Consider the following 13971-nt stretch of genomic DNA (forward strand, 5'->3'; position numbering starts at 1 on the left):
CATGGCAGGACAAACCACTGCACAGGATGTACCATCATCAGAGGTGGCTGACTTAAGAAAGTGCCACGACTGGCTGGAAGTGCTGAGGGGCAGCACAAAGGCTGTGCTCAAGGCGCTGAGCACAAGAGCAATAGAAGCAGGGGTCTATCATACCAGACAAGACCCATGATGCAGACTGTGCAAGGATTCCACTGAAAACATCCAGCACATAGGAGCAGGGTGCAAGATTCAGGCAGGGACAGTATACACTGAATGGCACAACCAAAATGCAGGAACTGTGTACAGAAACATCTATGCTGAATATGGATTGGACACTCCCAAGTTCAAATGGGAAACACCCGAGAAGGTAGTGGAGAATGACAGAGCTAAGATCCTGTGGGACTTCCAAATACAGACTGATAACTAGCCAACCAACCAGACATAGTAATACTGGACAAGGTACAGAAGAAAGCAATAGTAATAGATGCGGCAATCCTGAACATCAAGAAAAAAGATTATGAGAAACTGGAAACACCAGGGCTTCAAAGAGTAGATAGAAAGGAGGTATAAGGATAAACCAGAGTAATCCCAGTGGTGATAGGAGAACTTGGAGCTGTGACACCTGGCCTGGGACAGTGGCTCCAACAAATCCCAGGAACATCTGAGATCTCAGTATTTTCTGAAGGAGTATTGCATTATTAACAACGTAGTTAGTAATTAAACAGCATAGTTGGTCATGCACTCTTGTAAAAGGATTAAAAGCATTGAATTCTCTTCATCTCTGTTCTAAAGGGATGTTGCTCTACTCTGAGGCTCCACCCCTAAATGGAAACATCCTCTCCATGGAGCTTACTTGATGGGCCAAATAGCCAAATTCTGCTCCTATATTTTATGTTCTAAGGTCTGCCTAAAAACTGTTTTGTTTTTGTCACACTTAGCAAAGATTTGAGTGGAACGCCAACACCAAGGATTGACAACACACACAAAATGCTGGTGGAACACAGCAGGCCAGGCAGCATCTATAAGGAGAAGCACTGTCGACGTTTCAGGCCGAGACCCTTCGTCAGGATTGACATATTGGTTCCTAATAAAGTGTGCAAAACCACCACTGTGTTCCTGACACTGAATGCTTCTTATTCAGCAACTAGCATGAGTCGCAATATCAACAATATGAATTCCATCCAGTTGCCAACAGTTTGCTATACAGTAATCAGGGCAGGGCCAATGGGAACATGGAGATATACACACAGTGGTCACTTCATTAGGTACACCCGCTCATTAATACAATTATCTAATCAGCCAATCATGTGGCAACAACTCAATACATAAAAACATGCAGGCATGATCAAGAGGTTTAATTGTTATTCAGAACAAAAACAGAAAGGGGAAGAAATGTGATCTAAATAACTTTGACTATGGAATGAGTGATGGTGTCAGATGGGGTAGTTTGAGTATCTCAAACCGCAGATCTCTTAGAATTTTCATGCATAATTTTCTCTAAAGTTTATAGAGTATGATGCAAAAAACGAAATTATGTCCAATGAGTGGGGGTTCAGTCAGCAAAGATGCCTTGTTAATGAGATATGTTAGAGGAGAATGGTCAGACTAGTTAGACTGGTTCAAGCTGACAGGAAGGTTATAGTAGCTCAAATAACCAGGTGTTACAACAGTGGTGTGCAGAAAAGCATCTCAATATGTTGAACCCTGAAGTGGATGGGCTTACTGCAGCAGAAGACCACAAACATGTGCTCAGTAGGTACATGAGGCACCTAATGAAGTGGCCACTGAGTGTGGATGGGGATAATTAATGCTAGTGGGAGGCTAATGCATTAGGATTGCCAAAGATATTTGCCATAGGTTGAGGGAGATGGCCTATGAGTAACATCTCCTGGATAATAAAGTGTAGGGAATAACCTCAAGATACATCAAGTTGAGCTCCCCATAGCTCATATACTCTCACAGCCCATTCCCTCCCATCTGCCCTCCTACAAAAATAATACCTTATACACTTTAGATATAGATGACCAGCAATCAGAGGGTTGGGAGACCTTGAGTTGACAGCATCTCAACACTGAGGGAAGTGTCCTACTCGTCATGGGCACAGCAGCCAGCAAATCCCTGATGCAGATGACAAGAAACTGTCAAAGATCAGCTTGGAATGCAAACCCATTTGTTCTTTTGTGAATGTGTGAAAAGTTATCAGAATATTTGTGTTCACTTCCTCCCTCAAGGATGCCATTCCTAATCAATCAATTATCTTTCCTCTTTGCAAAGTATCAGGATCAACCTCGTTTCCCCTGACAATATCCCCATTCAGAGGAGTAGCAGCAGCAAGATCAATGGCAGCCTTCAATAGTGGCAAATCCAAGGACATGCAATTTCTTCATGATATAAAGTTATTCTCCTCAAGCTGTGGGCATCAGTCTCCTCAGTCATCCCATGGTAAGAAGAAAATAATATAACAAATAAATCAGCAGTCATTACCTGGAATATTCTTAAGACTATGAAATTGAGAGCATCCAATACCTTGACCTCTGCAACAAGATCAGTCCAGGCCCAGTGCAGAGTGTTACATTTCATGTTGATAATTGCCTTGAGAAAATCCACCTGAGAACAACTTGTTCCACAGAGAGCATAAAATTGGATCTTTGTGTGTCTGAAAACTCATTAACCAAAGGGTCTTCACATCTCTTGTGCTTCTTTCCAGTATCCCTGACTCAGCCTTAGTCACCTGTAATACAAGGTTAAAGCTCTCTTCCTAAAGGCATGGACAAAGATAATACAATTACCAGCTAAATTTATGACAAGATTTTAACTAATTTTTAGCACCTTGGTAGGTGCTTAATCTACAATGAGATATAAGGCTGTTTTCTGAAGACCCCTGTTATTAAGCACAAGTTCCTTTAAATGTCATTCAGCGATCTCAGCAGATAGAAGATTTTTTAACAAAATGGCAGAAAACTATTGAGTTATACAGTATGGACCTGTACTCTATATGAGCAAGTTGAAGAACAATGCATGATGACTGCTGTCTTTAGGTGTGCGCTGTCATCCACAGAGAATGCCAGATGCATTTGTCTCGATCAAAAGGCAATTGGCTGAATTTTATGATTAGCTCAGAAATGGTCAAAAAAGGCAATTTGCTCAAGGTTAAGTTAATTCCCAGGATCAATAAATAATGCACTGCATTCCAACTCCTGGGCAATTGTTTTTCAGTTGTGACATTACATTAAGGACACTCAGGTGATTGTTAAGCAAGTTACTATTTACAAAAAAATTGAGGGAGTCTCCTTCGCTCTCCCAATCCCTTTAGTGTCTTGGTCAGTGTTTATAGAAGTCGCGGTCACTGAGCAAGCTTGCACAACATAAATAAGCAGCTGCACTCTCCATTTGTTCAACAGGATTGAATAAGTATTTCAGCAGTTACAAAATACCTTGGAATGACCCAAGTGCAGGACTTGCAAAGGTTCTGTTCTCCTCAGTATTAAACAATCTTGATGATGCAGCTAAATTCTTAGACAACACACTACTTTCAAAGCAGATGAGAAAAAAACTGCATTAACAGCCTCTCTGATATCTCACAGTCCTAATTTGCCAATAAATAGGAATCAGTCAAGCCATCTCAAAGCATATTAGAACAGCACTTTTATGCCTACACAGACCTAATTTAATTTTCTTTTAATATTTCTTTTTAATTAAATTTGCCCAAGGGATGAGATATTGCCAAAGCAGATTCTGAAGAAAAGACTTTCAAGTACGGCTGGTGTAAAACTGCTGCTTCTGCAGGGGTGAGATTGCATCTTCAGCTGTACTCTTCCAGACCATAATCCTTTCCGGCTATTCCCCCCCGAAGACACGCAACGGCTTGGTTCAAGTTGTTCATATCTGCTCTGTAGAAGGGCTAGATTCAAGTCTATTTATCACTTGTACATCAAAACATGAAATGAGTCATTTGTGTTAACAACCAGTGTGCTGGGGGCAACCCACAAATGTCACCATATATTCCAGTGCCAGCATACAGTTACAAAAAAATATATCATGACCTGTAGATTGATGGTGCACGGGTGTTGTGCTGGAGCCACACTTCTGCAAGAACAAGCCACAGCAGTTGCTCATTTCACTCAAGTGCAGCCGCAGTCAAATGCAATCCAGCTTATCTTCCCGGGAGTGAACACTGGAGCGCAGCACCGATGAGAGGATCCAGTCCCCCCCATCAAGTACGGAATCCAGGAGTACACAGCCAGCTCCAGCTTCTCCTTTGCCAGCGAATGAATGTCAAAATGAGATACATCATTGGAGGGGTTACTATGACCAACACAGAATGTGGAATATTTGTTCCATTAACAATTCCTGTCCTAACTTCAAAGCAATTTACAATAATTAACCTCTTCAATGGATACTGCCCTTTCTCAATAAATTTCAAAACAGAACAGTTTACAGCAATCAGCAAACAAAAGCACATCAGAAAAGGGATCTGAAAATTATGCAAGTTAGGATGATTTGTTCTCGGAGAACTGCAAAATAAATACGATGAGTTTCACATCTTCTGAGTCTTAAACAGAGGGTGTGTGACCAAGTGCTCATTAACATGACATGCAAAAAGCCCTTTTGTATTCTGAGGAAACAGCAGGAAAATAGAATTATTGTAGATAGCTTCAGTTAAAGAATTAGTGCTGGGACATTACAATGGATTCTTTGTGATCTAATTTCCACAATTCTCTCTGTAGGCAAACATGCCACCACAGTAATTGGGAAGTCTAAAATTCAGTTAGTTCCATAAATAAGCCATCATCATTAACAGTAGCCACACCAATTGTTTGTCTAGTCATATCTATTCTTCTTACAGCTATGTCTCTTTGGTGTCTTCCAAGGATCTATCAGAATCAGGTTTAATATCACCGGCATATGTTATGAAATTTGTTAACTTTATGGCAGCAGTACTATCAAATACATGATAAATAAATGTAATGCCCTGGTTAAGATTTTTACTGCTATGCTGTAGGTAATTCATTTTAGCAGTTCTTTAAGAGCAGTCTGTTCTGCTGTTAGCATGTTTGGGTTTGAGCTAAAGATAATGGGCTATGTTGTTCAACTTAGGAATGCTATGTGGTGGAATTGGGAGGAGATTCTACAGAACGCTGGGGGAAGAGATTTTTGTGATGGACTCCGGTGTGGGTCGAGGTCTTTTTGGCGGGATCTGGGAGAAGACAGGAGGGAAGATGGCTGAGGATGCACAAGCTACTCTGTTCAGATGAATGGCTTCCAGGAGGAAGGACCAATACTCCTGTGGTGGAGCCCGTTTGATCGAGATGGATTTCGTGTGACATTCGGAAGGTGGTCCAGCTAGCAAGTTAAAGACAACTTCAGGATGAGCAACTTATGTGCACACTTGGACTGGGTTAACTGTAATGGGCCCTTTTATTTTTTTTCTTTTCTTTTATCTGCTAACTGTTCCATAAAGATGAAATTTGTAAATATTCTTTATAGTTGTATGCAGTGTTCAATCTGTTACTTCTCGCCAATGGCTATTTTCATAGGGGCAGTAATTTTATACAGTGTTTGCACAGATCGGAATTCAGGTGGTTGAAACATCCCAACTTCTCGGTGTTAGTGGGACACAAGTCATACCGACCCTAGACATATGGAGTTTGAGAAAGGTGTTTTCTCAACGTGGAGTCCAGTGACTAATGAGCGGCATCTCTAGAGACAGTCAGTAAAAAGGGGTTTCATAAATATAGGGGAAAAAACTGAATTACATTAAGCATATATAAATCTATTAAAAAGATGAGTTAAAATAATTTTAAACAATAGTGAGGGAGTACTGATGGGTTCAATGTCCATTTAGAAATCGGATGGGAGAGGGGCAGAAGCTGTTCCTGGATCACTGATTGTGTGCCTTCAGGTGTCTATACCTCCTTCCTGACGGTAACATTGTGAAGAGGGCATGTCCTGGGTATTGGGGATCCTTAATGATGGATGCCACCTTTCTAAGGCACCGCTCCTTGAAGATATTTTGGATAGTACAGAGGCTAGTACCCATGATGGAGCTAACTAATTTTACAAGTCTCTGCAACTTACTTCAACCACCCTTTGACCTCCCTTACTTCATGTCTAGAATCCATCAAGTTTGATTCCATCATAAAATCCATTCCCTTATCACAAGCTTCACACCAGGTATATCTGCCTACAACTTAACCATATTGTTTACAGTCTTGGGTATCAAATATGACATGCTCTGACCACTCATCTACACAATAAGAACATAAGAAAGAAGCTGAAGTAGCTGGTGTGATCTCTGAAGTCTGATCTACCGTTCAACAAGAACACGACTGATCTGACTCCGGCTTCAGCTTTACTTTCACGCTCATCTCCCACATTCTACAAATCAAAAATGCATTTTCACTGTGAACACACAGAGTGATCCAATTTGTGGCTGAAGCACAGTATTCCAGATTCATGGGTCATGTCAGAAGTAATTCACCTCAAATGGGTATCTACTTATTAGATACTTAATTAGGAGCAGGAGGTTTATGGTCACTGCTGCTGCAGCCCATCCCCTTCAGGGTTCAACATGTTGTGCATTCAGTGATCCTCTTCTGCATACCACTGTTATAACACATGGTTATGTGAGTTCCTCTCACCTTGAACCAGTCTGGCCATTGTCCTCTGACCTCTCGTAATAACAGGGCATTTTCGCACACAGAACTGCCGCTCACTAGATGTGTTCTGAATTTTGCACCATTCTCTGTAAACTCTAGAGACTGCAGTGCATGAAAACCCCAGGAGATCAGCAGTTTCTGAGATACTCAAACCATCCCATCTGGCACCAAGAATAATTCCCCAGTCAAAATCACTTAGATCACATTTCTTCCTCCATTCTGATGTTTGGTCTGAACAACAATTGAACCTCCTGACTATGTCTGCATGCTTTTATGCATTGAGTTGCTGCCACATGATTGGATGATTAGATGATTGCATTAATGAGCAGGTGTATCTAACACAATGACCACTGTACATCTTCTCAGCATCTACCTTGTCAAGCCCTCTCAAAATCCTTTATGTTTCTACAGCTATCTGTTTTCTAAAAAGAGTTTATGCCCAACTTAGTCAAACTTTCGTTACATCAACTTCTTCAATCTAAGAGTCAAACTAAAGAAGCTCTGGTCTGGGTCTAGTCCAAAATTATTAAGATAGGAAAACAAATCTGTGCACACTTACAGCAAGCCTTTATTACTTCTATTGTCCATCCCTCTTCCAATAAAGGCCAAATTCCCATTGGCTTCCTCATTTACTGCTGCATCTGCTTTATAATTTTGTGTTTCACATACTAAAATTGCTAAATCTCAACATAGCTGCATTCTTTAGTCACTCTCCATTTAAACAATTATCTGCCCCTTTCACACTGAGTGGTTTAAGGTTATTGTAGCCGGGGTAGTAGTGGGGATACACTCCCACTAAAAATGGTGTGCATCTCAAATAGCCTCTGACAACCAAGTCCAGCTCCTGATCTTCACATGTGGCTTGGCTACTAAGCCCAGTGGTACCATTTTGACTGACAGAAGGGGCAAAGGAAGGTCACTGGAGCCTTAAAACCAGTCACTTCAGGCAGATGGGGCTTGTCAGCCGTGGTTGGCAGCTCATTTAGGAGAAGGAAAACTCTGATCTCAAACCTCTGCTGCCTTGCACCTATTCAGAAGTAAACTCCGAGGAAAAATCCGGAGCTGGAGTCCCTAAGGCAGTCCTGTACTGAGTTCAACACTGGCTGGTAACTCCTGGAGCCAAACTGTATCAGTCTCTGGCATTCCTTTGGATTCATCAGCTGCGTGGAGAAGGTGAGCCTGCTGCCTAAGCAACAGCTTGCTTTCCATATTGTGCTGCCTTGGCTTGCATATCACGCAGACACCTACAAAGCAATGCCCATGGTCGACCCTGACCAATGAAGGTTCTCACACTGAGTAACCTCTAAATTTCTGTATTATATTCAACTTGCAATTTTTTACCCACTCACGTTCTATTGTGCCACTTTGTCCTGGAACCTCAAACTAGTTTTCATAGTCCACAAGGTTAACATTGCAGACTTTGCATACTCCTCACAAATCTGCTTCCCACATATTTTCTTCTGTATCACCAGGAAAGCTGGCTAGAAAACACTTCTCCAACATCTAATTCAATAATATTTATTGCAAAAACTGAGGCCTCGGCAATTATCAGTTGCAGCTTGACCATCTATAAACAATTCAATTATTTTGTCTCTGCATCTTGTATTTAGTCAGCCAATCCTCTATCCATATCTCAGCCTAAAGCCACAAGCTCTTAGGTAGGAAACTGTTAAGTAGCATCTTATCAATTGCCTTGGGCAATCCAAATACATTGAATCTGTGTACTAGCTTCCTTTCTATCCACAATGCTCTCCGCAACCTCAAAATAACTCAAATTAATGTATTAAATAATTTCCCTTTAATAAAACCACACTGGCTCTGTTTGATTATGTTATGAGTTTCCTAACCCACCTGTGCCTTATAAATATATAACAATTACAGCATGGAAACAGGCCATCTCGGCCCTTCTAGTCCGTGCCTTCTCAATAATAATTCCAGAACTTCCCCAATGACGGACAAACGGACTCTACAGTTCTTTGCCTTCCTTCTCCCACCTTAACAGGGTGGAGCAGACGAAGTTTTCAAATGTGCTGGTATAGTTCCAGAATCATAGAAACATATAGCACTTCTCAACCCACCTGATCCATACCATCTGTGTGGGTAATAACTCGCGGGCAGTACGGTAGTGTAGCAGTTAGAATAACACTTTACAGCATCAGCGATCCAGGTTCAATTCATGTGCCTGTCTGTGACGAGTTTGTACGTTCTCCCGGTGACCTTTGAGTGTTCCAGTTTCCTCCACATTCCAAAGGTGCCTGGTTCAACGGCTCAGTGGTTCAAAGGCTCAATTTAATATCACAGAATGTATACAGTATACAACCTGATATTCTTACTCTTCGCAGACATCCACAAAACAGAAGGAAAACCCCAAAGGATGAATGTCAGGAAAACATCTGAACACAAAAGTCCCCTCCCTCTTCCCATCACAGGCAGCAGCTAAAGCATCAAACCTCCCTCCCCACCCACCATGCAAACTGTGCAAAGCCTCACAAAAAGATCATGATCTGCAGCCCATCAAAAAAAAGGAAAGAAAAGACATAAAAGAGAAGAAATTAAATTGCTTTGTGGCTGAACTGGAAGAAGTCGCTTTCTGGCACCATTGTTAGCTCCTCCCCTCTCTATTCCATGGGTTAGGATAAGTTGTGGGAATGCTGTGTTGGTGCCAGAAGCACGTAAACACAGCCCACCAGCACAATCCTCCAACTGTGTTGGTCGATGGCACAAACTACATATTACACTGTATGTTTTCATGTACATATGACAAATAAAGCTAACCTTTAATTCTTCAGCCACATTTTAAGACCCTGACTGTAGACATCAGGAGAGGGAAACCAGAGGTCTGTGGGCCAGTCTTCATTGGAGGGTCAGAGGTGGAGAGGGTCAGAGTACTTTAAATTACTGGGTGTCACTATCACAGAGGACCTGTCCTGAACACATTGTATAAATGTAATTGCAAAGAAAGCACGACAGTATCTCTACTTTCTCAGGGGTCTGCAGAGATTCAGCATGTCATCAAAACCCTTGGCAAACTTCTACAGATGTGTGGTGGAAAGTGTGTTAACTGGCCGCATTACAGCGTAGTATGGGAACACCAATGCCTAGGAGCAGAAAATCCTACAGAAGGTAGTGAATTCAGCCCAGTCCATCACAGGTAGAGCCCTCCCAACTACTGAGCACACTGACATGAAATACTGTCATAGGAAAGCAACACCCATCATCAGATTTCCTTACCACCCAGGCCACACTCTCCTCTTTCTGCTGCCATCACGTAGAAGGTACAAGAGCCCCAGGACTCACGCCAGCAGGTTCAAGAACAGTCGCTACCCCTCAACCATCAGGCTCTTAAACAAAAGGAGATTGCTACACTCATTCTATTTCTGGTGTTCCCACAACCAATGGTCTCACTTTAAAGACTCTTTATCTTGTTATTTCATGCTCTTATTATTTATTGCTACTTATTTATATTTGCAGTTTGTTGTTCATTGATCCTGTTTACAGTTACAGAACCAAAGGAACAATTTCTTCACATAGAGGCTGGTGATGTATGGAACCAGCTTGCATAGGAAGTGGTTGAGGCAGAAACAACATTTAAAACACAGTTAGACAGACCAAAGGCTCTGAGAAATAACGGGGCAGGTCACCCTGCATTGACCCTGCTGCCCATGTACCACAAGGACCAGACAGCCATCACCCAAACAGGTGTCAATGGCCAGTCTTGCTGACCTGTCATCCCTTGAGTCAGGTTTGGGTCAGTTAAGAAAATGAACCTTTTGCCTCCCAATACAAAGTCTTAGGACTTTACTTCGGAGTCAATTAATGCCCGTGAAAAGCTCTGAAAAGTTCCTCCAACTGAAACGTTGTTGTCTTCTGGCCTGTAACATATCCTTGTTTAAATCTGGGCATTTTAACATTGTTACTTTGGAATTGTCTTCTAACCTGCAGACCAAGAGTATCACTGAAATTAAGAGCATAGAACAGTACAGCACAGGAACAGGCCCTTCGGCACACACTGCTGTGCCAACCAGCTCAAAATCAAAAATCAAAAAATCCCAAAAAAGCAATTCTTCCTACCCGCTCAATGTCCATATCCCTCCATCTTCCTCATATTCACGTGCCTATCTAAACGCCCCTAAAAGCCTCTAATTTATTTGCCTCCTTGATGGGCTCTCCTGTCGTGCCCCTGGGCAGGGGCGGATTGATAACAATTCCAAGACGGCGAATGCTGGAAGCCCAAGGCAACACATACAGTACAAAGTGCTGGAGTGACTCGGCAGGTCAGGCAGCATCTATGGAAAGACATAAACAGTTGACGTTTCGGGCAGGGACCCTTCATCAAGACCGAACGAGACTGAGTCCTACCAGGGAGTGTTTACACAGCCCGACACCCTGCTAATCTCGGACTTTCAGATTCAGTAGTTTGTGCACGAAATCCCAAAGAAACGCAGAAACAGTCGGTGGGCCAGGCTCCATTCAGCACCTGCTGAGTGTTCCCAGTGCGTTGGGACTTTATTTTAGATCTCCAGCATCTGCAAAGGCTTTAATTCATGCACCGCCCGGAGATATACCGGATTTCATTCCATCACCCTCTCCGGCCAGCGAGCCGGAGAACTCCAATCCCTCAACACAAATACTGTTTGAACCTGTGATTATTGCTTTATGGCAGAAGGGAGTTGGTCTTCGCCTAAAATCAAACTGAAAATGTAAATACAGGCATGCAACTGACGTGTTCGTTTGCTCAGTTCGAGAGAGACGCACCGAGTCTTTTAACAACTTTAGTAAACTTCCTTTAAAAAAACAATGACAGTCCCAGCCCAGTTTTGGTATTTTGTTTTCCGCTCGAATAGTATTAAAACGTTCCGATCTCTTCTCTGCTACAGATACTTCAGTCAGAAGTCCGAGAAACAAAACAGAACGAGTCCAAACTTCGGCCCAAAGTTTGCAAACAAACTTACTCACCAAAGGAACTGGTTCCGCGCTGGGGATCCTGCCCGGCAGCGTCCGTTTCTTTAACCGAGTCCAGGAAATAAACCTCTCGCAAACTACCCCAGAGTCTGTTCGAAGTGCCCCGCAGCAAGCGGGCCCCCCTGCCGGAAAAACTGCTGAAATAATCCATGCTGTCTGACTGCTGGTATGTGAGGAGTGAAATGGTTCAGCTTTACGAGTTCACTGCCGCCATCTTCGCCCAGGGAACACCTCAGCGCGGGGGGGAGGGGGAGGGGGGAGAGATTCTCCAAAGCAGCGACGTGTGTACATTTAATTGTATGTTTACACCCAGATAAGTGCGTCCGAAAGTCACTGCAGCTTTGCACAGGTCCCAGTACAATCAGGCCTGCCCCGTACAGATTCTCTGCCAGGTGACACGTTGTTTAATTGCAGCACATTCAATTTTACTTGGAGCCAGATACACATTCAGACTTCTTTTAGGGATTTCCTTAGTAATATTTCAACTTTAGAAAAATGTTCTATTTATGCATAAAGAGCATGTGGACAATCTCACTGCACATCACAAAAGAAGGTGGAGCTAAACTGCCGTCTTCAATCGTTGCCAACCACGTGGTGAAAGTACTTCACAGCGCCAAATGATAGAGTTGCCAGTACCAAGATTTTGTACGAACAGTCGTCTCTGTCCCAGTCAGGATGGTGTGTGATTTGGCGGGAAGCAATGCTCCTTTGTGCTTGTACCGTAAATGTTGGAGGCGGTAAACTAGGATTGCTGCAATGAACTATGTGCAGCCACGTCATTCAGTGCTGGAGGAGTAAATGTTCAAAGGAATGGATGAGGTAGAAATTAAAGAGCTGTGTTGTGTGAGGAACGGAATATCTTCATGAGTGTTGACGCTCTTACAGATCCAGACCTGTGCTTTGCAGATGCTTTGATTCTGTCAAAGAATTTCTGGCCTCTAACCCCCTTGTAGCTACAATATTTATCTGAGGGAGCCAGTTGAGATTCTGGTCAATGCTGCAGGATTTGGAAATGGTAATACTGCTGACTGGTGTTTGTATGATGGAGATGATAGTCTGCTCCAATGTGTCTGTCTAGTGATCAGCCCAAGCCTAAATGTTGTCCATTCTTCCTCCCTGTGACTGTGTAGTTCTTCATCATTTGAGCAATATCAGATGATACTGAGCACCCAGTTATGAATTCTAGTTCAGAATTTGTGAAGAAGCAATTAAAGATGGTTAGGCCTGGACCAACCCCTGTCACAATGGCTGAAGCTAAGAGCATTTCATTTGGGACAAATTTGTATCATTATTCAGTGATTTATTAAGTATTGTGTTTGGTGCAGAACTAATCCACACAGTCCAATCTGCAGCTCAGCTTTTTAAAGAAAACCACCATAAAATGGGTAGTTCCAGAGCCCTGATAGAGAAGCAATCCTACAAATTAAATGTTACACTCCATATCCAAAATACACTCAGTGGCTACTTTATACGTACCTCCTATACCTAATAAAGTGGCCACTGAGAGCACATTCATGGTCCTTTTGCTGCCAGAGCCCATCCACTTAAAGGTTCAATGTGCTGTGCATTCAGAGATGCTCTTCTGTACACCACTATTGTAATGGATGGTTATTTGAGTTACTGTCACGTTCCTGTCAGCTTGAACCAGCCTGGCTATTCCCCTCTGACCTCTCTCGTTAACACACACCAGAAAATCAAAAGATGCTGGAAATCCAAGCACACATGCAAAATACTGGAGGAACTCAGCAGATCAGGCAGCATCTATGGAAAATAGTATACTGTCGATGTTTTGGGCTGAAACCCTTCCTCAGGACTGAGAGAAAAGATGTGAAATTAGAGCAGGAAGGTGGGGGGCATTATCATAAACATTTACAAGGCATTTTTGTCCACAGAACTGCCACACTCTGGATTTTTTTGTTTTTTGCACCATTCTCTGTAAACTCTAGACTGTTGTGTGTGAAAATCCCAAGAGATGAGCGGTTTCTGAAATTCTCAAACCACCCTATCTGCATGAATGATCATTCCACGGTCAAAGGCACTTAGATCACATTTCTTTCCCATTCTGAAGTTTGGTTTGAACAACAACTAAACCTCTTGACTACGTCTGCATGCTTTTATGTATTGAGTTGCTGCCACACGATTGGCTGATTAGGTATTTGCATTAACGAACGGGTGTACCTAATAAAGTGACACTAATAGTCATCGTGTGTGGTTCTTTCTAAAAGGGAGAGAAAGGTAAGAGAATAGAATAGCTGTCCCATAGGTTGCACCATCTCTTTCACGGAGCTGTGGATGGATGGTCTCCTTGGCTAGATATAGCAATACCAGTCCCTGTGCTAATTTACATTAAGCAGGACAGAGGCATGCTACA

The 13971-nt window shown here is 42.6% G+C and overlaps 1 protein-coding gene across 6 annotated transcripts in view; it reads right to left on the reverse strand.

Annotated features, from left to right (window-relative positions):
* The window catches only part of LOC140731158 (oxidation resistance protein 1-like), a 520392-nt gene that overhangs the window by 293726 nt on the left and 212695 nt on the right, over window positions 1-13971 (reverse strand). Inside the window, exon 1 of one of the 6 annotated variants that reach the window (XM_073052575.1) lies at window positions 11595-11856. The exons of the other annotated variants lie outside the window; for them this stretch is intronic. Within the exon in view, the coding sequence (XP_072908676.1) occupies window positions 11595-11751 (157 nt within the window). The 5' untranslated portion in view covers window positions 11752-11856. Of the gene's footprint in view, window positions 1-11594; window positions 11857-13971 lie in introns of those variants that run through there. 6 annotated transcript variants of the gene reach the window in all.

This window comes from Hemitrygon akajei, chromosome 1 (genome assembly GCF_048418815.1).
Source record: "Hemitrygon akajei chromosome 1, sHemAka1.3, whole genome shotgun sequence".
NCBI lineage: Eukaryota > Metazoa > Chordata > Chondrichthyes > Myliobatiformes > Dasyatidae > Hemitrygon > Hemitrygon akajei.